Source organism: Eulemur rufifrons, chromosome 30, assembly GCF_041146395.1.
Source record: "Eulemur rufifrons isolate Redbay chromosome 30, OSU_ERuf_1, whole genome shotgun sequence".
In the NCBI taxonomy this organism is placed as follows: domain Eukaryota; kingdom Metazoa; phylum Chordata; class Mammalia; order Primates; family Lemuridae; genus Eulemur; species Eulemur rufifrons.
The window spans coordinates 98,012,611-98,035,777 of NC_091012.1; the positions used below are offsets into that span (position 1 = coordinate 98,012,611).

A 23,167-nucleotide genomic window follows, 5' to 3' on the forward strand; every position below is an offset into this window, starting at 1 on the left:
TGCAAACCTATTAGCCCTAAGCTGAAAGAAGAAGATTCAGATGAGAAGAAACCACCAAAATAACCCTGGTGACACAAAAGAACCAAACAGTTTGATGCTGCCAAGGGATCCCAATGGAGCTACAGTAGGGGACTTCAAACAAAAAGAAATTGTTGAAATGATAGAAATGAAATTCAGAATATTGATGGCAAATAATACGAATGGAATTGAAGAGAAAGTGAAAACCAACAAATAGAAACTGTTGAGGGTTAGGGTCGAGACATGAGAACCCCAGGAGTGGGACAGGACTTTGCCAAAGAGCAACCTGTGGACATGTCAGTTCACCGAGCAAAAGCTGTTTGACCTTGAGGGGGACATTCCACCAATCAGGGATGTCTGCAAATGGACCCCGCCATATAATCTGAAGGCGGAGAGGATGATCAAAGGATGTCAGCCCGGAAAATAAGAGCAGTTTGCTATTCTAAGCCTGAGGCAATGCTCCTATCTCTCTCCTGAGTTCATGTTTCAGTAAATGAGGAACTAAAATAGAAAGAAGTACGTGGTCTCTTTTGTTCCCATTTAGGTTATACGCTTCACTGCTAACCCACAAGGTTTTCATGTGAAATCACTATAATCCATAACATGAAAAAAGAGAATAAAAATGGGTGCTAGACTTCAGTCAGTACCACCTGGCTCATGGGAATGCTGGTGGTCCCCTGACCTCCCTGCACCCTTTCACCTTACTTTTTGTGTCCCTATCTTTGTCTCTCCCATCTCTTACAATGAACACTGCCCAGGGACCTGGTTATATGGGGGCGTCACGAACCCCCAATAAAAAACCAAAAGTATTTCAGTAAATCAAGGAAAAAGGCCTAGACAACATAAGAAAGGATATAATAGAACTTAAAGAAATGAAAGAGTTATTTAGGAAATTTCAAAACATAGCAGAAAGCTTCAACAACAGAATAAACCAAGCAGAAGAAAGAATCTCAGAATCTGAAGACAGGTAGGACTTTTAGAGGAGGGGCAAGATGGCGGATGAGAAAAATCACCAGCCAGAGTGTCTCTGCAATAAAGACACATTTAAGAAGAAAGTGAAAAAAAATTAACAGGCAATCAAACATGCCACGGAAGAAGTTGCAGAGGAGAACTGGAAGGAGAAAGGCCCCTGAAAGGCTTGAATACCAGCGACAAGGGTACATGGAGCAGTTAAATTTCCCCTTCCTTGCATCTCGGACTGCTGGTGGCCTCCTGAGTGGTGGGAGAGATCTGCCAACATCAGTCCAGAAACGGCTGCTACCAGTGAGAGGTGAACCTCTTGCAGAAAGGGCACCAGGCTCCCAGCTCCCTCGGGGCACCTCCTGGACCACACACCTGAGCTGATCGGCAGGCGCCATATTGCTTCATTCTCCCCTTCCCCTTCCCTATCCATGGCTGCCAAGAGAGACAATTTAGCCATCACCAAGAGACAACTGCAAGGAATGGGACCTTTCCTTTTGGGGCCCTACAGCAGATTGAGGGGTACTCAAACTGTGAGCTCCCTACCCACCAGCCCTCCCAGGTGCCACTTCCTGGGACTCCAGGAGAGCAGGGCAAATCCCAAGGTGGAGAGACATCAATTCAGCTTGGGCACCCCGTAGGTTAATTGAGACCAGCACTCCTCTCCCTAGCAAGGTCAAAGATTGATATCCAGGGCCCAGGAGACAGGCCTGCAGACCAGATCCTATGCACTAAGGTCATGATCACATTGCCCTGGGGCACAGAAGGGATATTTGTTAATGAGCCTACTGAGGTGTGTGTGCCCTCAGGGGCAGATCAGCATGCTTGAGGGGCAACTCTCCTCCCATGGAAGGGTGTGCACTCAGCCCAGGCAGCAATCCTGGGCAGGGAACCTCAAGGATGGCTTGAGGTCCTGCCTGCTAGAACAGGCCCGAGAGAAACTGGGGATTAAGGGAAGGTGGAAAGGAGTGAGGCCTGCTCCAGGCTGCAGGTCTCAGACAACCCCACCTCCACAAGCAGACATTTTGGCTGACTGGAGCCATTTCAGCCCCTCCCTGGCAGCTTTTCCCAGAAGCAGAGAACAGAACTTGGACCCCTGCTAACAGCATTTGTGGAGCTTGAGGGCAGGCTCACCCAAGCCAGCTCTGCCCAGACTCACTGCCCATCCTGCCCTCACTGAGGTGGAGAATAAGGACACACCTGGAAGTCTCAGGGTCCAACCACCACCTGAGGCACTAGCGTTCCTCTCCAAAGGAACAAGAGCTGGTTACAGGACCCCAAAACAAAACTGCAGCCTGCCCCTCTGAGCAGACGCCACCTACGGACAGGACAGTCATTCTGCACACCATTTTACTGCATGTACTGACTCATCATAAAGGGTGTGGGTGAATCTCACACACAAACGCCACTACAGGCTCAGAGACTAAACAGGGCATGTCATTATCCAAACAAAAATCTAAATGTAAGAAGCAACAGCTGACCCAGATGGAAAGGAATCAGCGAAAGAACTCTGGAAGTCTGAAGAATCTCAATGGATAGCACACCCCCAAAGGAGAACACTACCTCTCTAGCAATGGACAGCAACCAAATTAAGAACAATAAATTGACAGAGAAGAAATTTGAACATCTATTGTAAGAAAACTCAATAATATGCAAGAAAAATGGATAACCAACACAAACAACCCACAAAAATAATCCAGGACTTGGAAGAAAAATTCACTAAAGAAATTGAAATATTAACGAAAAATCAAACCTAACTGCTGGAAATGAAGAATTTATTTAAGGAATTACAAAACACAGTGGAAAGCCTCAAGAACAGGGTAGATCAAACAGAAGAAAGAATCTCAGGGATTAAAAATAACACCTTTCAATTAAATAAGTCAGTTATAGAGATAGAGCAGAGAAATAAGAGAAAAGAGCAAAGCCTACAAGAAACGTGGGATGATGTGAAGAAGTCTGAAGTGAGAATCATGGGCATCGCTGAGGCTGAAGAAGAAAACACACAATGGTTGGAGAAGCTATTTGAGGATATAATAGAGGAAAATTTCCCAGACCTTGCTAAAAATCTAAATATCCAGGTACAAGAAGCTCATAGGACCCCTGGGAGATTCATCACAAACAGGAAGACACCACGACACACAGTCATCAGACTGACCAAAATAACCACCAAAGAGGCCCTCCTATGAGCTGAAAGGTGAAAGAAGCAGGTAACCTACGAAGAAAAACCCATCTGAATAACATCAGACTTCTCAACTGAGACCTTACAAGCAAGAAGAGACTGGGGCTCCATTCTCACTATTCTCATACAGAATAATGCCCAGCCTAGAATCTTGTACCCTGCAAAACTAAGTTTGTATACGAAGAAGAAATAAAGACCTTCTTAGACAAGCAAAGACTGAGGGAATTCATCAAGACAAGACCTGCCCTCCAGGAAGTATTCAAAATAGTGTTACACATGGATCAGCACAATAAACAGTCACCAATGTAAAATCACCCAAAAGCTAAAGGTCAAAGGCTAGATATCACAATGGCTCAATAGAGAAAACAAAGCAACACAGTTCAACTCAACAGCATGAACAGAAATCTTCCCCACTTTTCAATTCTCTCAATAAATGTGAATGGCTTGAACTGCCCACTAAAAAGACATAGGCTGGCCAAATGGATAAATATACACAAGCCAGGTATGTGCTGTCTTCAGGAAACACATCTAACCCACAAGATGCAATCAGACTCAAGGTGAGGGGATAGAAAACAATATTTCAACAAAACATAATTCAAAAGAAAACTCGTGTGGTGGTTCTGATTTCAGATAACTTAGTATTCAAATCAACAAAAGCAATGAAAGACAAAGATGTTCACTATATAATGGTGAAGGATATAGTTCAACAAAAAAGCATAACAATTCTAAATATTTATGCACCTAACTCAGGTGCACCCAGATTCATAAAGCAAACCCTACTTAATATAAACAAAATGATAAACAGCAACACCACAATAGCCGGAGATTTCCACACCCCTCTAAAAGAACAGGACAGATCCTGCAAACAAAAAATTAACAAAGAAACAGTGCACTTAAACAGAACTCTAGAACAAAATGGGCCTGACTAACATTTACAGGACATTCTACCCAAAACCCACTGAATATATGTTTTTCTCATCAGCTCATGGGGCATTCTCTAAGATTGACCATATCCTAGGCCACAAAGCATGTCTCAAAAAATTTAAAAAAATAGAAATTATACCATGCATTTTCTCAGACCACAGTGGAATAAAATTAGAAATCAACTCCAACAGAAACTCTCATGTCTACACAAAGTCATGGAAACTAAACAACCTTCTGCTGAACGATTATTTCATTAATGAGGAAATAAAGATGGAAATCAAAAGATTCTTTAAACTAAATGATAAAGGAGACACAAGGTATGAAAATATGTGGGACACAGCTAAAGCAGTCCTGGCAGGAAAATTTATATCCATAAATGCCTACATCCAAAAGATAGAAAGATCACAAATCAACAATCTAATGAATCATCACAAAGAACTGAACAAGAGTGAGCAAACTGACCCCAAACCCAGCAGAAAAAAATAAATAACAAACATCAGAGCAGAGCTAAATGAAATTGATAATAAAAAAACTTATACAGAAAACTAATAAAACAAAAAGTTGTTTCTTTGGAAAATTAAAAAAATTCATACACATCTGGGTAGATTAACAAGAAGCAGAAAAGAAAGAACTCAAATAAGCTCCTTCAGGAATGAAGAAGGAGAAATTACAACTGCTGCCACAGAAATACAAAATATCATTTATGAACACTATAAAAACTTCTATGCACAGAAACTGGAAAATGGGGAGGAAATGGACAAATTTTTAGAAACACACAGCCTCCCTAGGCTCAACCAGAAAGAAACAGAATTCTAGAACAGACCGATATCAAGAACTGAAATTGAAACAGCAATAAAAAACCTTCCCAAAAAGAAAAGTTCTGGATCAGACAGGTTCACACCTGAATTTTACCAGGCCTACAAAGAAAAACTGGTGCCTATCCTGCAAAAGTTATTCCACAACATCAAGAAGGAAGGAATCCTCCCCAACACATTTTATGAAGCCAACATCACCCTGATAGCAAAACCAGGGAAGGACACAACACAAAAGAAAACTACAGACCAATATCCCTTATGAATACAGATGCAAAATTTTTCAACAAAATCCTAGCAACTGAATTCAGTTGCTTATCAAAAATATAATCCATCACGACCAGTTGGGCTTCATCGCAGGGATTCAGGGATGTTTCATCATATGCAAATCTATAAGTGTAATTCACCACATAAATAGAAGCAAAAACAAAGACCATATGATCCTCTCAATGGACTCAGAAAAAGCATTTGACAAAATTCAACACCCTTTTTGATAAGAACACTTAACAAAATAGGCATAGAAGGGACTTACCTAAAAATAATACAAGCCATATATGACAAACCCACAGCCAACATCATATTGAGTGGGGAAAAATTGAAAGCATTCCCACTTAGAACTGGAACCAGACAAGGTTGCCCTTTATCACTGCTTCTATTCAACATAGTGCTAGAAGTCCTAGCCAGAGAAATTAGACAAGAGAAGGAAATCAAGTGCATCAAAATGGGGGCAGAAAACGTCAAACTATCAATCCTGGTTGACGACGTGATCTTACATCTAAAAAACCCCCAAAGATTCTGCCATTAGACTACTGGAATTCGTAAAGATATTCAGCAAAGTCTCAGGTTACAAAATCAATGTACAAAAATCAGTAGCATTCCTATATGCCAACAACAGTCAAACTGACAATCAAATCAAAGACTCAATATCCTTCACAATAGCAAAAAAGAAAATAAAATAGGAATATATTTAACTATGAAGAAAAAGACCTCTACAAGGAGAACTACGAAACACTGAGGAAGGAAACAGCAGAGGAAGTAAATAGGTGAAAAAACATACCAAGCTCATGGGTCAGCAGAATCAACATTGTTAAAATGTCTATACTACCCAAAGTGATCTACAGATTCAATACAATCCCTATTAAAATACCAACATCATTTTTCACAAATATAGAAAAAATAATTCTATGCTTCGTATGGAACCAGAGAAGACCCCATATAACAAAAGCAATCTTAAGCAAAAAAAAAAAAAAAAAAAAAAAAAAGTGGGAGGCATCAGTTTACTAGACTTAAAGCTATACTGCAAGCCTATAATAACTAAAACAGCATGGTACTGGCACAAGAACAGAGACATACACCAATGGAACAGAACTGAGAACCCAGATATAAAACCATCCTCATATAGCCATCTAATCTTTGAAAAAGCACACAAAAACATACACTGGGGAAAAGAATCCCTATTCAATCAATGGTGCTGGGAAAATTGGAGAGCCACATATAGAAGACAGAAACTAATCTGCACCTTTCACTTCTCACAAAAATCAACTCACGGTGGATAACAGACTTAAACCTAAGGCGTGAAAATATAAGAATTCTAGAAGAAAATGTTGGAAAAACTCTTCTAGACATTGGCCCAGGCAAAGAATTTATGAAGAAGACCCCAAAGGCAATCACAGCAACAACAAAAATAAATAAATGGGACCTGATCAAATTAAAAATGTTCCACACAGCCCAGGAAACAATCACGAGAGCAAACAGCAACCTAAAGAATCAGAGAAAATATTCACATGCTACACATCCAATAAAGGGCTGATGACTAGAATCTATATAGAACTCAGGAAAATCAGCAAGAAAAAAATCAAACAACCCTATCAAAAAGTGGGCAAAGGACATGAACAGAAACTTTTCAGAAGAAGATAGAATAATGGCTAACAAACATATGACAAAATTCGCAACATCTCTAATCATCAGGGAAATGCAAATCAAAACCACAATGAGATATCACTTATCACCAGTGAGAATGGCCTTTATCAAAACATCCCAAAACAATAAATGTTGGCATGGTTCCAGAGAGATAGGAACACTCATACACTGTTGGTGGGACTGCAAACTAGTGCAACCTCTGTGGAAAGCAATATGGAGATACCTCAAAGAGATACAAGTAGACCTACCATTTGACCCAGCAATCCCATTACTGGGCATCTACCCAAAGGAACAAAAGACAGTCTATAAAAAAGACATCTGCACTAGAATGTTTATAGCAGCACAATTCGCAATTGCAAAGATGTGGAAACAACCCAAGTGCACATCAATACATGAGTGGATTAATAAAATGCGGTATATGTATACCATGGAGTACTATTCAGCTACAAGAAACAATGGTGATCTAGCACCTCTTGTATTATCCTGGATAGAGCTGGAACCCATTCTACTAAGTGAAGTATCCCAAGAATGGAAAAACAAGCACTATATATATTCACCATCATATTGGTATTAACTGATCAACACTTAAGTGCATATATAGTAATAACATTCCTTGGGTGTCGGGCAGATGGGAGGGGGGAGGAGAGTATGGGTTCATACACACATAATGGGTGTGGTGCGCACCATCTGGCTATGGACTTGCTTGAAGCTCTGACTTGGGTGGGGAAGGGCAATATACATAACCTAAACATTTGTACCCATGTAATATGCTGAAATAAAAAAAAACTTTTTAAAAAAGCCAAATCTATTCAATTATAATACGGATGGCAAAGAAACTAGTGAAATATATGGCCCTTTGTGCCCCAAAATATACCTTTGCTTTTTAATAAAACTGTAAGTAATTTCACATAAAATAAACATAATGATTTTGCCATTTTTTAAAATAATTCTTATCTTTTGATCTTTTTCAGAGTATACATGTAGGTGTAATCAGTATGTTTCACCTCTTGATGAGAAACCCTAAAAATCTAAGATTTGGTAATTGATCATTTTGCTCAGGTACAAATTTGAATTATACAAGAGCAAGTCACCCTCCCTTGTTTAATAAAAATAGTACCCTTCTTCCTTTTTTTTCTATGCTCATTGTTTTATAGGCAGCAGTCTTATCAAATGAGAGAAATTTTTTTTTTGTGGAAAATGGTTATCAACTAAACTTAATTAAATTCAAAAGGAATTAACTTGTGTTGGAAGACTAAGCATAGGAAATATGTGACTCAATAGAAATGATTTCAGAAAAAGGCAGGCACTTAAATAAACATTATCATTTTTACAAACTTAGGATTTTTAAGATCTCTGAAGACACCCCTCGTAAATGCCAAGAGTCAGCCATGTATATCCCCATTTATCAACTCAATCCACAGACATAAGTAGCAGCTCATCGCAAAATCTATTTTCCTACTCAATCCATTCTTCGCTAGTGACAAAACATTATTTTATTTGTGGAGGCAGTGTACCTAACTAAAAGATGACATTTCTCAATTTCCCTTGCAGCTAGATATCACCATGTGACTAGATTCCAGCCAACGAGATATTAATGGGAGTACTGCGTGTAGTTTTTAGGAAGTCTCCTAAAACATTCTGCTGCTTGAAATGTGGATGTGATGGCTGGAGTTTAAATAGCCATCTTGGACCATGAGGTGACATTTTAAAAATAACAAAGCAATAAGATAGAAGGATCCTGAGTCTCTGGTTACTACAGAGCCAAGTCTTAGAGGGTCTACCTCTAAATTTCTTTTATGTGAGGAAAAAAAAAGTTTTGTTTAAGTTATTCCTATATGGGATTTTTCTGTTATCTGCAGCCAAATGTAATCCTAGTCAATATGATACTCAAGTTGCTGTATCAGATATACATCTTTAATCAACTGTTAGGTATTTGAAAAATATTCCTACTGTTTGCTATTATTTGTAGTGCAGCTTTCATCTTTAAAAAAATTATCCCTAACCCCCCAAACAAACTTTGAGTGTTTTCTTACTATATCTTGATAAAAAAGGAATCATTACCATATCAAAGTGTAGAAAAAAATTTGTAACATTACTTTTGCCAGATCACTTGTCAGAAATAACCATTTTGGGGGCTTTCATCAATATGCAAGTATACAACAGCCTTGTCTCTTTTTGTTTGTAGTTTGAAAGGGGCATATTGGTACCTTAAAATATATTTTTGAAGGTTAGATAGCCAATGCATTTTTTTCTACATAAAGATATACTTTGTGTACTGCCTCATGCATTCTCTCCCACTAGAGAGGAAGCTCCCTCATGAGGCAGAGCCAAACCTAACGCATCTTTGATTTCCTTAGTATATTAGTTATTTATTGCTGTGTAACAAATTACACTAAAACTTAATGGCTTGTTCTCTGAGTGAGGAAGATGAAAAAAAAAAACCTTACTGGCTTAAAACAATAAGCATTTATCATGTCACAGTTTCTACAGGTCAAGAAACTAGGCGAGTCTTAGCTGAGTGTCTTTGCCTAAATGTCTCAAGGTCTCTTACAAGCTGGTGATCAAGGTGTTAGCTAGGGCTGTGGTCTCAACTGAAGGTTATACTGAGGAAGGATCTGCCTCAAAGCTCATTCATGTGGTTGTTGCAAGGATTCAACAACCTTACAAGCTATTGGACTGGGTGTCTCAGTTTCTTGCTGGTTGTTGCCAGAGGACATGCTTAGTTCCTCAGTTCTTCACAGTAAACATGCAATAAAGGGCAAGTAAGACAGAAACCAGAGCCTTTTTGTAACCTAATCTCAGGTGTGACATCCCACTATTTTTGCTAAATTTCATTTGCTAGAAGAGAGTCACTAGATCCAGTCTACACTTAAGGGGAAGGGATTACAAAAATGCACGGTGGCTGCCAATCACAACTATTGAGGGGCCTGGAGTAAACACTTGTTGAATTTGTAAACAACCAAGTGAAATTTGGATATCAAACTTAGACAACTATTTAGATTCTTTGTCTACTCTGTTACTTGGTTGTGTTATACATTATTTGTCCTTTTGGTGTTTTTTTCCATGTAGCTTAAATTTATTTTATATATTCAAATAATCACCCTGTCACAAAAATTTCAAGCTGAAACTTTTCCTTGATGATCATATGGAATACTTTCAATGTGTGGTTTGCCAAGACTCTATTTAGAATAGCTGATGTTCGTAAGTTATGATCAGCCTGAAATTCTCATTTGTGGTATAGTTCTTTTTGGGTTTGGGGATTAAGATCTTATTTGTCTCATCAAGCTGGATGGCATACCAACCTTTTCTACATTTTGATATAGTATAATATAGGATTAACTTTCCTTGAAACAGTTGGAAAAAATTCATCAGGGTCTATTTGTAATATAGAGAGATGTGGAATTCCTTAGTAACATTTTCCTACAGTCTTCCTTTCTTAATGATTTATTCCTATTCTCAAGCTGCACTGTCTGATATGGCTATATTCATTTAAATTTAATTAAAATTAAAAAAATTTATGCTTAATTTCACTGGTCACATTTCAATTGTTCAACAGCCACATTGGCTACCATATTGAACAGCACAGATATAGAGCATTTCTATTCTCACAGAAAGTTCTATTGGGCATTTCTGTCTTACAACAAGTTTGTGTAGCAGGTATAAGTAAGGTTAGTTTGGAATCAGAAGAACTGGATTTGAGTCTCAGTAACACTCTTCCCTAATTTTGTGACTTATGATAATTCTCAATTTCTTTGGTCCTCACTTGCCTTATCCATAAAAACTGTGCTACTACTTCCCTATCCATTTCACAAGATTGTTGGGAAGAACAAAAAAGACAACATATTAGAAATTAATTTGAAAACTATAAAATACTCTACATTTACAAGATAGAGTTCTAAGTTTGGAGGGATTTTTTATTATAGTACAAATTAGTCGCTTCATACAAAATGGGGATAATAACAATACCCACTTACATATGTAAGAATGTTTAGATCCTGTGCCTGGCACATATTGACAAATCAGTATACATTAGCTGCTACTATTGCTGTAGGCATTCGGCCAATCAATATTAAGGACATGTACAAGGCTGAAAGTCTAAGGAGTTATCCAATTCAACCTCTCATATTTTCAGAGAAATGAGAATACAGTCATGTGTCACTTATGTGGAGATATGTGCTGAGAAATGCATCGTTTTAGGCAATTCCATGTGTGAACATTATGGCATACTTAGACAAACCTAGAAGGTATAACCTACTACACACGTAGGCTATATGATATAGTTTATTGCTCCTAGGTTATTAACCTGTACACCATGTCACTGTATTGAATACAGGAGGTGATTGTAACACAGTAAGTATTTGTGTATCTAACCATAGAAAAGGTAATGTGTCGGCCGGGCGCGGTGGCTCACGCCTGTAATCCTAGCACTCTGGGAGGCCGAGGCGGGTGGATTGCTCAAGGTCAGGAGTTCGATACCAGCCTGAGCGAGACCCCGTCTCTACTAAAAATAGAAAGACATTATATGGACAACTAAAAATCTATATAGAAAAAAATTAGCCGGGCATGGTGGCGCATGCCTGTAGTCCCAGCTACTCAGGAGGCTGAGGCAGTAGGATCGCTTAAGCCGAGGAGTCTGAGGTTGCTGTGAGCTAAGCTGACGCCACGGCACTCACTCTAGCCTGGGCAACAAAGTGAGACTCTGTCTCAACAAAAAAAAAAAAAAAAAGAAAAGGTAATGTGTCACACTACAACATTACAATGCCTATGATGCACTAGGAGATAGGAATTTTTCAGCTACATTATGATTTTATGGGACCACTGTCATATACATGGTCTGTTGTTGACCAAAACATCGTTATGGAGTGTATGACTGTATATCTTCCTAGCTTACCATGTGCAAAATCCCTAACTCTTGTTTTCTTCCTCAAGCCAGGTTCTCCCTCAGCATTTTCAGTCTCAGCCACTTCCAGCAACCCAGTTGTTCAAGCCAAAAACCTTGATGTTATCTCATTCCTCTTTCTCTTATATGCTTCATTAAGAAATCTTGTTGGCTCTACCTTAGAAACTTAACCAAAATCCTCCTACTTCTCATCACTTCCACTGCTACCATTCTGACCAAGCCACCATCATATTTCACTTATTACTATAATAGCCTCTTCACTCTTTTACTATCACTTTCCCCCTTCACTGTTTTAATTTTCTTCATAGCACTTATCTCTCCTAATATAGTATGTTTACTTAATTGGTTATTGTCTGTCTCCCCTTACTAGAATATAAGCTACATGACCACAAGGGCTTTGTTTTGTTCACTCCTGTATCCTGGGCTCCAAAAACAGTGTCTGAAACATACTAGGTACTGAAAAAAAATATCTTTTGACTAAATTAATGAGGTCAGAAATTTCATTAGTGAGGACTACAGGAGGACCCTGACAACTTTCCTGTTTTATAAGGAAGAGTAAGGAATTTGAGTGGGAAGTCATAAACTGGCCTATGCAAAGAATTGCTATGGGAGACCTAAAAATATTATACACATTCTCCCTCCTCTTTTGAAATGGCCCCAGAGAAGTAGAGTCTGTAACTGCTCACAGTAGTTGAATTCAGGGGCAAAATCCCTAAATGTTTTAAAAAAAACTGCTTAAGTTTCACCTAAATCCTTCAAGCTGGAGGGGTTTTTTGCCTAATAATGATACATGCCAAATCATGACTCATACTGGTCACATAATAGCCTCCTGTTCACTTGCTTTTTTCATTTTCCTAGATGCTAATAGGATAAAGAATCTGGAACATCTACTTAAAACTCCTCTCCTGCAGAAATTCCCCTGCTCATTTTACCAATTTTATGTTGATAAGATTAGTCCTGAAATTCTTTAAAGAGTTGAGATTCTTAGTCTACGTGATGTAGGCTATCCAAAAAAACATGTTCTTTGCTGCTCAGTGAAAATTCTACTTATCCCTCAACTGGGGATAATAAACTAAGATGGGAAAAGGTGGGAGACTGTGGTATGGAGTAAGTTTCTTTTTTTCTTTCTTTCTTTTTTTTTTCTTTTTTTTTTAGACAGAGTCTTGCTCTGTTGTCCGGGCTAGAGTGCCGTGGCATCAGCCCAGCTCACTCACAGCAACCTCAAATTCCTGGGCTCAAGCTAATCCTTCTGCCTCAGCCTCCCAAGCAGCTGGGACTACAGGTAGGCGCCACCATGCCTGGCTAATTTTTTTTCTCTCTATATATATTTTTATCTGTCCAGATAATTTCTTTCTATTTTTTAGTAGAGACAGGGTCTTGCTCTTGCTCAGGCTGGTCTCCAACTCCTGACCTTGAGCAATCCTTCCGCCTCAGCCACCGCGCCCGGCCTGGAATAAGTTTCTTTATGACATGGAGATAGGAAAAATGAGATGAGTTTACTGTGCTGTAGATTCCCTAAATGTTTTTATGTTCTGTTATCCCGTGAATGGAAACTGAAAAGGTTAGGGCTTTGAGTAATTCTACTTAGTGCTGTCAAACTCCATTTCTCACAGTTCACAATGTTTTATATTTTCTTGGGAGATAAAGTTTAATACAATTTTCAGCTTGAAAAAGATTTTAATACTGCTTGACTACAATAATGAAGGTACGTCTCATTAGGTGTTATGGAATATATAAATTTAACCACTTCCAGAACTCAGTCCTATCTATTTTTTCTCCACTTTTTATTCATCCCTTTTCCAGCTGTATACTGAAATAGACTTTCAATATACCTCAGGCCTGGATTATGACCAGGGCTTCCCCAACTGCCATCAGTCAGTCCATACGGTCGACGCTAATTTTCTCTCAAAACTGCTTTCATATAATTCCCCTGCTCAAAAGCCTACAATGCTTTCCTATTTCTTATCACATTTAGACATCATATATATAAATTCTTCTGCCTAGCTTTTAGCTATAATATGGCTCCATCCTTCCCATCCAAGTTTATTTTGTACTCTTTCCCAACCAACAGGTCCCCTTTACCTAGGATAACTGAAGAATTCCTTTGCCCTTTCTGAGGGAAAAGTTGAAGAAACAAGGAAAAGAAAAAGAGGCACTGAAATCCCTAACATCAAAAGTTTATTTACAATTGAAGTTAAGGAATATTTTTAATGCATGCTGAGAAAACAGTAATACTCCAAACTTACAGGTTACTTACTATCTGATAAGGAATACAAGACGATGCTGAGAAAGGTTTTGGCATACACAACTATTGGAACCAGGTCACCAGAACACTTAAACATTATTAGAATCTTGTTATCAGAACACTTACATGTCACCTACTTTTATGTTACAACAATTTCATGAACAATTCATCTTCTAACCCTTCAATGGCTATTTAAGCAAATAGTATTCTAGGTTAAACGTTAAGACTGGGGAGTAGAGAAGAAATGCACGAAGAAATACACAAATGGTAAGCATTGCAACATTTCAGAGCCTACATACATGAATAAAACATTAAGAAACAATGTTTTTCTTGTGTGAAACAATATTCAGCACTGTTTAACGCATGAGAAGACACTGCTTTGGTCCATCCACTCTTTCCAGCTTTTCAAAATGTTTCCTGGCATTGCGAATGTTGATCAGAGTAGCTGCAGAAGCTGAGGGAGTGGGTGGAGAGACACCAACAAAATAAGTACAGGCAGCCAAAAGAATGCCTGACTAATAAAAACAAATAAACAGAAGAGAGCCAAATTCCTCAATGTATATCACAGAGAACATACAGGAATAGGAGGTCACAAGTTACCAAGATTTAATTTTTCTGAATAAGCAGAAAATTTGTTCATATTCTAAACACAAATTTTCCAAAATAAATTTCTAAAATCTTTTGGTTTGGAGCTAATAGCATAAAACCCACGATCTTATGTTATATTTTAATAATAACCTAAAGTAGGAAAAGATAGTGGATGAGAAATAATTTAAACTTCTGGGACCATCCTAAAAATACTGCAAGAGCCTTCGTCTCAATGGTTGGGTAGCCATGGCTATTATGGTATAGAAGCACCACTTTCTTTCATGCCCGTAACAGAAATATGGAAATCTGGTACACAGGAATATGCAATGACATATAAAATGGTTCAGCATTTAATAGTGTAGAGTTTATATTGACTAGTGTTTTTGTTTTTATTTCAGGATATTATGAGGGTACAAACATTTTGGTTACATATTATGACTTTGCCTCACTGAAGCCAGGATTAGAGGCGTGCCCTTCCCCCATACGATGCCCACCACGTCCATTAGTTGTGAGTTAAAAATATATATTATATGGAGCATAAATCATGGATTTGGGTTCTCTTTTCTTTAAAATTCTTGAATTTAGTAACTTGCTTTCTGAAGTTCCCATGAAGAAAAACATAATATCCTAGAGACCAAATCATTTTTAAGCTTCAAAATATAGGTCTATTAAATAAAAAACTATTTACTACTAGTACTAAGATAATTTTTTTTTACTGTGGTAAAATGCACATAACATAAAATTTAACATTTCTAAGCATACAGTTCAGTGGGATTAAGTACCTTCACACTGTTGTGCAACCATCCCCACCACAAAATAGTTTTTAACTATCTAATAAAGTACTACCTCTAGGGCAATTGCTTAAAGACTATGTGGCTTTGAACCTATATCAGCTAAGTTTAAACTTACGAATGGATGGATCAGACATCACGACCATCACATAAGTGTTGGTTGTAAAGATGTCAATGAAAGCGGCAAAGTTAGAGTTCCTGACTTCCATACTCTGGAAAGAGGCAGCCAGTTTGCTAGAGGAGAAAGGAGAAAAATGGTTCAAGAATGTAAACTAATAACAATATAAGAGGCTCTTACCTTTTATGTTAAACATTTTTATAACATTAAACCTCAATTCAACACTTCATTAAGATGGTTAATCACTAACCCCATTTTGTTTTCCAAGGAAACTCTAATACTAAATTTAACATGTTTTGGAAAGTGACTAGGATGGAAAGTGGGTTAGAACTTGATATTGACTATGAAATGAAAACGACTAGATGTAGATCCATGTTAAAAATCATGTTACAAAAGACTTCTCCAATATTTAAGTGCATTAAGTTGAAATTTTCCTATTACTGAGATTAATATCTATGTCTTTTTGATGTTACATTTAAATTCAAGAAATGAACCCACTTCTTTGAAAAAAAAAAAAAAACCTAAAGTGACTACATTTGCTTGTCATTGGCTATTTCTTCTTAAAAATGTTAGCATAAACATTCCAGAAAGTTTCAAAGTATGCTATGGCATAAAGGGAGTAAACTTATACGTATTATTCAGATATCAAACTTTTATCAGGATAAGAATTTTGATTATTAAATCTTTACTAAATTATGATGTTCAGCCATTCCTTTTTCCTATATTCAATGTTAGATTCAAATTTGATTTAATCAAAGCTGATATAAAATGGTTAAACATTCCTAGACTCTCCATTCTGTACCATTTCTGAATCAGTACCTCACTATTTTAGTTACTGTAATTTTATAATAAATTTTGGTATTTAGTAAGGCAAATTCTCCTTTCTTCTTTTTCAAAACTCTCTTGGATATTCTCTGTTTACTTCTTCCCAAATAGTATCAAACATCTTGAAAGGGTACTATGTTTGGATATTTTTCATGATTCTTCTGTACCAGTTGAGTTTGCAGAAAAGGACAAGGACCTGCACTTTAGTCAATTGTAGGTTCCCTTAAATTTTACCTTTCTTTTTGATTGAAGAAAGTATTCTGAATAAAGTACAGTGAACTAGTTATTTGAACTTCTCAAAAATGACAATAATTTTTTTCCAGAGATAAATAGATCACACCTATAAGATCTCTTACCTGCAGCTCAGCTTAAACTGCTTAATAATGTTGCTGATTTTCTCAAACCTATGGGCATCTCGCTGCTCTTTACACTGATAGTGAGAAATCACCTATGAAAAAGCATATTGTCCTTTGAATCCATACAAAATAGTCCCATCATCCTCTGCTATACCACAAAGCAGACATTTGTCAGTTTCTTAGTCACCCTGGTTTTCAGGGTAGACTTGGCACTTGGCTTACTGTCTCTTCTCCTCTGTCCCATATTCTGCCAACATACTATGTGAGTTCAACATCTATTCAGATGACCCATCTAGTACCATTTGGTTATAATTTTATTAAATCATTTAAATATCACCTATTTTGGTTCTCTGCTATTCTTTTCCACTTACTTTAATCATTAAATGTTCATTTTATTTCAATATTTCATATGATGGTTCTTTGATTAAAAATTACTAATCAAAAAGGAAAATAAAAATTTCTAGCTGTTCTTGAGAGATACTTAATGTATTTCATTTTAATAAAGGCTATAACCAAGTAGCTTTTGGAATTATATTTAAGAAGCTTAACTAGATGATTCCAATCCCTGAGGACTAACTTTTTATAAATAAACCTATTCAGGATGGACACCAGTTGAAAATACTTTCCCCAACACTTTCAGATTTTAAAAAAACCATGCAAATATCACATACAGACTGAATACACAGATGCAAAGTTTCTAGTAGGAAGCAAAACTGAGTCATTTGCCAGAAGAAAATTCACAGGGAAATTCCCTAAGACAATGCACAACTTTCAAAACATAATTCCTACACCAGTGGCAGAACAAGTCTCCTTGTTTGACTTGACCCCCTCAGTGAAAATGGTCAATCACACCTAAATTTGGTTTTCAAGGGAAACAAAAGCTATCTGTTACTATTAGTGAGGAATAAAGAACTTATATTAGGTTAATCTCTACCACTATGTGTGGTGGACATGGCAGACAAACACTGTCGATGCAGGATTCTGTTGTGCCATGTACATCAACAGACAGAACAGCTTACTCGCTTATTGCTACTCACACTAGGAGGAAAAATAAGGCTCATGGTAGCACAATTCCAAGCAAGTGACTCCTTGCCAGCGGGCTGAGGCAGAAAGACCCTCTAGCTAGGACTTCTTGTCTCAACTATACCAACTAGCAGGAAAAATAGCTCCCAAATACTGCTGTGGTTTACAAGTAAAGTTTCCACAAAGGAAGGGAGATAATTGTACTTTGGATTCTCTGTCCTCTGTTGCTATAATAGCAAAAGGAACCAATGTTTAATAGTTTGCCAACTATATGCCAAGGCTTGTGCTAGATGCTTAACATTAACTTGTCCCATTTCAATCTGCACAACAGGCCCATGATATAGATATTATTATCCTCATTTTATAGACGAGGGAAAAAGCTCAGAGAGATTAAGAAATATTTCTAAAATCTTATTATTTTTTAAATTTCAAAATATTAAACGGGTGCAAATGTTTTTGTTTCATGGATACCTTGTGTAAGGCTTAAGTAGGGGCTATCACCAGAATAGTATATACAGACACACACACATAAGAAAAGAAATGTGTCTAAAATCACCAAGCACTAGCAGAGCTCAGAAACAAATTATTTACTGAGAACTGCTCTTAGAGTTACATTTACTAAGCCAATTAGCAATTACTTACTTAGTGCATTGTGACATCTCAAGTTAGTTTCTATTGCTATTTTAAAAATTTATTTATAAATATAATACTGGTTTTTGCACCTCCCTCTCATGGCTGTACAAACAGTAGGCTCTAATATAATTATTAAGTTCAATTTATAAGAAAAATAAAAATAGCAACATGCTTCTTTTCCCGCCTACTTCTCCCTCTGAACTCTTAGCTATGTCACCGAGCTGACCATTACATCTCCTTCATGTTAAACTGAAGTTTAAACTGAATTTAAACTGAGTTTTCAACTCAGTTTTTTTGCAGAAAAATGGGTGCAGTGTGAGTTTTCTCAAAAGGAAAATATCCAACATTTCATAATAAAAGTCAATAGGAAATAGGAGTCCTTTAACACAAATGAATAGTTATTAGTAGAAATAACCTGTAAAAAATTAAGTTTTACTAACTACTAAAGAGCTATACACCAAAGGAATTTCTTTCAGGTCACTTCACTTCTTCTCGGGTCACTTGTTGGCAATATTACTTTATAAATAAGGCTGTGCATGCTGAAGTTGACAAGAGGGAAAAAGGTTCTTCCTGAAAGTGGCAACATGCTGTTCTCTGTTGGTGAATAGAAGAAGGTACAATGCAAAATACATCTGCAAAGCAGAAAGGTCTTACCAGAAAAGTAGCTCTCTCAAACAGAAGTACTTCATCAGCTTCGATAATTTCAGCAAAATTCCTTAGGTTCATTTCCAGCTGCTGAACATTGGGAATCAGCTGATAAACAATGCTGGACCAAGCCTAACAGAACAGAAACACAGTATACTATTACTAACAGGTAAGTATTTGTAGACCTTTCAAATGAGTAAGTAAACTATAACATATGGATAGCAAAATATGATGATAATTGAGTCCCAAACAAATACTGACATTAAATATAACACAAATAAAATGAGAAAATGAAGCTAATATTTTACTTTTATCCTTGAGTTGAATTTTTTTTAGTTCAAACACTTCTGTAAAATGCTGGAGAAACTTCTTTCCATTGATAATTAAAAGTAAACAAGTATTTAGTGCCATCATGTTGCCTTAGAAAAAACGTTGAAAAATACGATCTACTGTGCTAAAAAGCTTCTAACGCAGGAATTCGACAAATATTTACGTCCAACAGTGTAGATTTCTCTAAAGATCAGAACCTAATAATGCTATATTGAACATACACCCAAGCATCAATTTTGTGAAAATATTAGAGCCATATGGACAAATGGCCTCTACCCTCAATGTGATAATATACCATTACAAGAGAAACTAGTGGTATTATTATTCCCAAAGATTTGTTGTCAGCTACATAAATTACTGACCCAATTGAGTTAAAAATAGTCCATTGTATTTGCCTAAAACTGACTTCATCCAGAGGAGTATGACTAACGTAAGCAGTTGAAATTAACCACACCCTCCCTCTATTCTCTTAAGGCTCTTTTATTTGTATTTCCATTATCATACTTCTTTCACTCTCACTCCAATTTGTCTGGTTAGGTGTACTTTGTTCTTCTCTTCCCTACTAGAGGGCAGGAACCTGGTCTTAAGGCATTTGCGTATCCAACAGCATCAGGTAGGTATATAATGAGTGCTTATTGAATAAAACTTAATATAAAAATTTAAGTCAGCTCTATGCAACATTGATGTAAGAGATAGTAGTGCGATGTCTCTGTTCCAATTAGTTTTATTACTTAGGCATGAGGGTTCAGGTTCCAAGTTCCCAGGTCGGTGTTAATGTCACTGCTGAATTTACCTTGGAGAAGGCACCAAAGCTAACCACAGCAGAGACATTGTCACTCACAGCAGTGTTGTGATTAGCCAATTGTCTTTGGTCGTGTTATGTATTGCCATCCTTCACACCGCAGTTGGTTCTTATCAGTGCGTCATGTCCATCCTTATTCACGGTTACCTGTTCTATGGGAATAAGGCTTTGAGAGAAATTCGGCCCATATTAATCTAGAACAGTACTTCCTAGACAGGTATCTCAAAATGATCTGTTATTAGAGTGAGGCTGGGTCAACATAATATTGGGGAAAAATGAATTAGTTTAAAAAAAAACAATGGCTATTTTTAAAGTCCAATGGTTTTTCTCCTTGGCAAGTCAGGTTTCTGTGCTTCTGGTTGTAGATACTTGTCAGATGCCGTTGATACTGAGGCTCTAGCTACCAGTGACAGAAAAGGATGCTTTCCCACCCAGAGTCAGACTTGTCAATGGATACCAGAAGCAGTCTGAAGGAAAGGTCTGACCACAAGAAGACCCAAAAGGAGCCAGTCCTTCAAATCACTAGATCAGTAGAAGAAAGGGAGGAAGCAGGATGGGCGCCTATGTGCCAATAAGGTAATTTCAGTTTCATCCGTAACACAACTATTGTTGTAACCTCTATAATTAGTGCAAGCAGTGTGGTATCCATTCCAGCAATGGGAATAATCCTTCTGGTTGAAAGAATGCTGGTCTTCAATTTGGCATGAAACTTGAAGCTAACATCCTCTAGACAAAATGTGTCATTCTAAAATTTCCTTCTCCAATCTGTCCCCTAAATATTTTTCCTCTATTGTCATCCAAACTTAGGCAGATTAGTTTTATCTCACGTAGAGGTACCTGAATACTAGACACAACTCCAATCAGCATTGAGACCACAACAGGTCAAAATGGATGATGGCAAGGTGAAAACTCTGCTATCACAGAAGATCAGTATCAAATTAATCATGACCAAACTGGCTAATTCAGTGTGATTTGGTAGCTATGTCAACCCAATCTAAGACTAAAACCCAAATCTCTTAATGTTAAGTTTGATATTCTTCAAACAATTTATTGTCGATTATTTCTTTTTGTTTTTTTTTAGTACAACAAATCTAGATGGCTCTGAAATATTTTAAAATCTTGTGGTTTTGTTAATACCCTTCTAGCTTTTTTTCATGCTCTCAAAATGAGAAAACTCAGTGAATCATACCCACCTTATAGAGAGTTTCATCCCAGATAGATGTTCGGAAACAAGAACATTCCAACGGGCGAGACAAACGCCTCAGATCTTCTTCTCGCTCTTTAAAAATCTGAATTAAAAAGTCCAACATACTGATCAGTATAGAAGAGCTCCCCTCTTTCATTGCAAAAATCTAAGATGTAACTATTTTAGCGTATTTTAATAAAGAGCTTTTGCTCCTTTACTTTGAGTATATACATTATTTCACATACCAGGATGGCAAAAATTATTTCAGGTCAGGTCTAACAAACAGTACCATAGCTAGAATTCTTCAGGCCTACACTGTTTATGCTGAATGCTCACTGAGAGCACTATGTTGATAAATAAAATTTATTATATGGAAGAGTCTTAATAAAATATATCTAACACTCCAAATCATCAAATCTGGGTCATGTTAAGATAGCTATATACATATCAAGAATTTATAAATAAAAATACTTTAACCTTTGTATATATCTTTCTCACATATATATGCATATATACATTCATATGTTAATTACATATGTACTGTATTTATTTAGCTATACAGATATAAACCCCCCACAAAAATATCTATCCATCCTGGATGTTTCTATGATATATACATAGATGATATATAATTCACATACACATGGAAAAATATCTATATAAATACATAGGCACAGGTATTTTTCGACGAGTGTGTGGATTAGTGGTGAGTTATGTGCATATACACTGTGATGGTTAATTTTATGCATCAATTTAGCTAGGCCATTACCCAGACATTTGGTCAAACATCAATCTGAATGTTGCTATGAAGGTATTTTTTAGATGAGATTAACATTTCAATCAGTAGACTCTAAGTAGTTTACTCTCCCCAAGGTGGGTGGGCCTCATCCAATCAGTTGAAGGCCTTAAGGGAGAAAAGACTGACATCCCTTGAAGAAGAAGGAATTCTGCCTCCAGGCGGCCATCTGACTTGAACTGCAACATTAACTCTTCCATAGGTCTCCATTCTGTAAGCCTGCCAAGCAGGTTTCAGACTTGCCAGCTTCCAGAATCAGTTGAGTCAATTCCTTAAAATCAATCAATCAATCTCTCTTCCTGTGTGTGTGTTTCATATATTCTACTGGTTCTGTTACTCTGAAGAATCCTCCTAATACATTTCAGTACTAAGAGTGGTTCTAGAGAAGAATCTTAAGGATGAGTTTTCTGAATTGGTTCTGTGGTTTCTGGGATTGGTTCTCTAATCTGATTAGACTTAAATGTGCTAATGACTCCATTTCCAGTCCTAAAGTGTACTGATGGTCCATGGTACAATGTGGCAATATAGATACACAAAATATTGTCATTGGATACTCCTAATCAAATATTTATAAGAGGCAAGGTTCTGGATGACCATGTATGTAATTTTGAACATTTTTGTCAAAATAACAAGTATAATGAGATTGGCTGGCCGATCCTAATTGTGCTGCACAATGTGGGAAAAGAAAAGGATGAGCTCAGAGATCTGAATTCCCAGTTCAAGCACTGTATAAATGACCTGAAAGTTTCCATGACTGTCCTGAAAGAAACCCTTACCTCCTATAGCCACAAAGCTGAGACTGATAAAAACCAAACTCAGAATGTCATACCATAAGTGGGTAAATTACAATGCAAACTGAATTTCCAATCTCACAGGGTCTCTGCTATTAAAGTGAGGACATTGACTGGGAAGAAATGAGAGTCTGAAAATTGGAATGGGGGTCATATGTGAAGATCCTGATGAAGCTGGGGACACTGAACCCCTAAATTCTAATGAGTCTTTTTTGCCAGTAGAAGTAGTCTCCCTATCTAAGGAGATTAACCTTCCATGGCCTGAAGAAACTGGAATAGACTCCCTTGAGGTAGTTACTTTATAAGACACTCCTGATTCACTCCT

General features: G+C 37.2%; 1 protein-coding gene across 4 annotated transcripts in view; it reads right to left on the reverse strand.

The window, feature by feature from the left end:
* Positions 1 to 13,874: 13,874 nt before the first annotated feature.
* Positions 13,875 to 23,167, reverse strand: part of RRAGB (Ras related GTP binding B) — a 37,229-nt gene continuing 27,936 nt past the window's right edge. For all 4 annotated transcript variants that reach the window (XM_069464556.1, XM_069464555.1, XM_069464553.1 and 1 more), the window contains 5 exons: positions 21,263 to 21,358; positions 18,947 to 19,069; positions 16,637 to 16,728; positions 15,456 to 15,571; positions 13,875 to 14,412 (listed from right to left, as the gene is read on the reverse strand). In XM_069464556.1, coding sequence (XP_069320657.1) covers positions 14,315 to 14,412; positions 15,456 to 15,571; positions 16,637 to 16,728; positions 18,947 to 19,069; positions 21,263 to 21,358 — 525 coding nt within the window. In that variant the 3' untranslated portion in view covers positions 13,875 to 14,314. The remainder of the gene's footprint in view (positions 14,413 to 15,455; positions 15,572 to 16,636; positions 16,729 to 18,946; positions 19,070 to 21,262; positions 21,359 to 23,167) is intronic.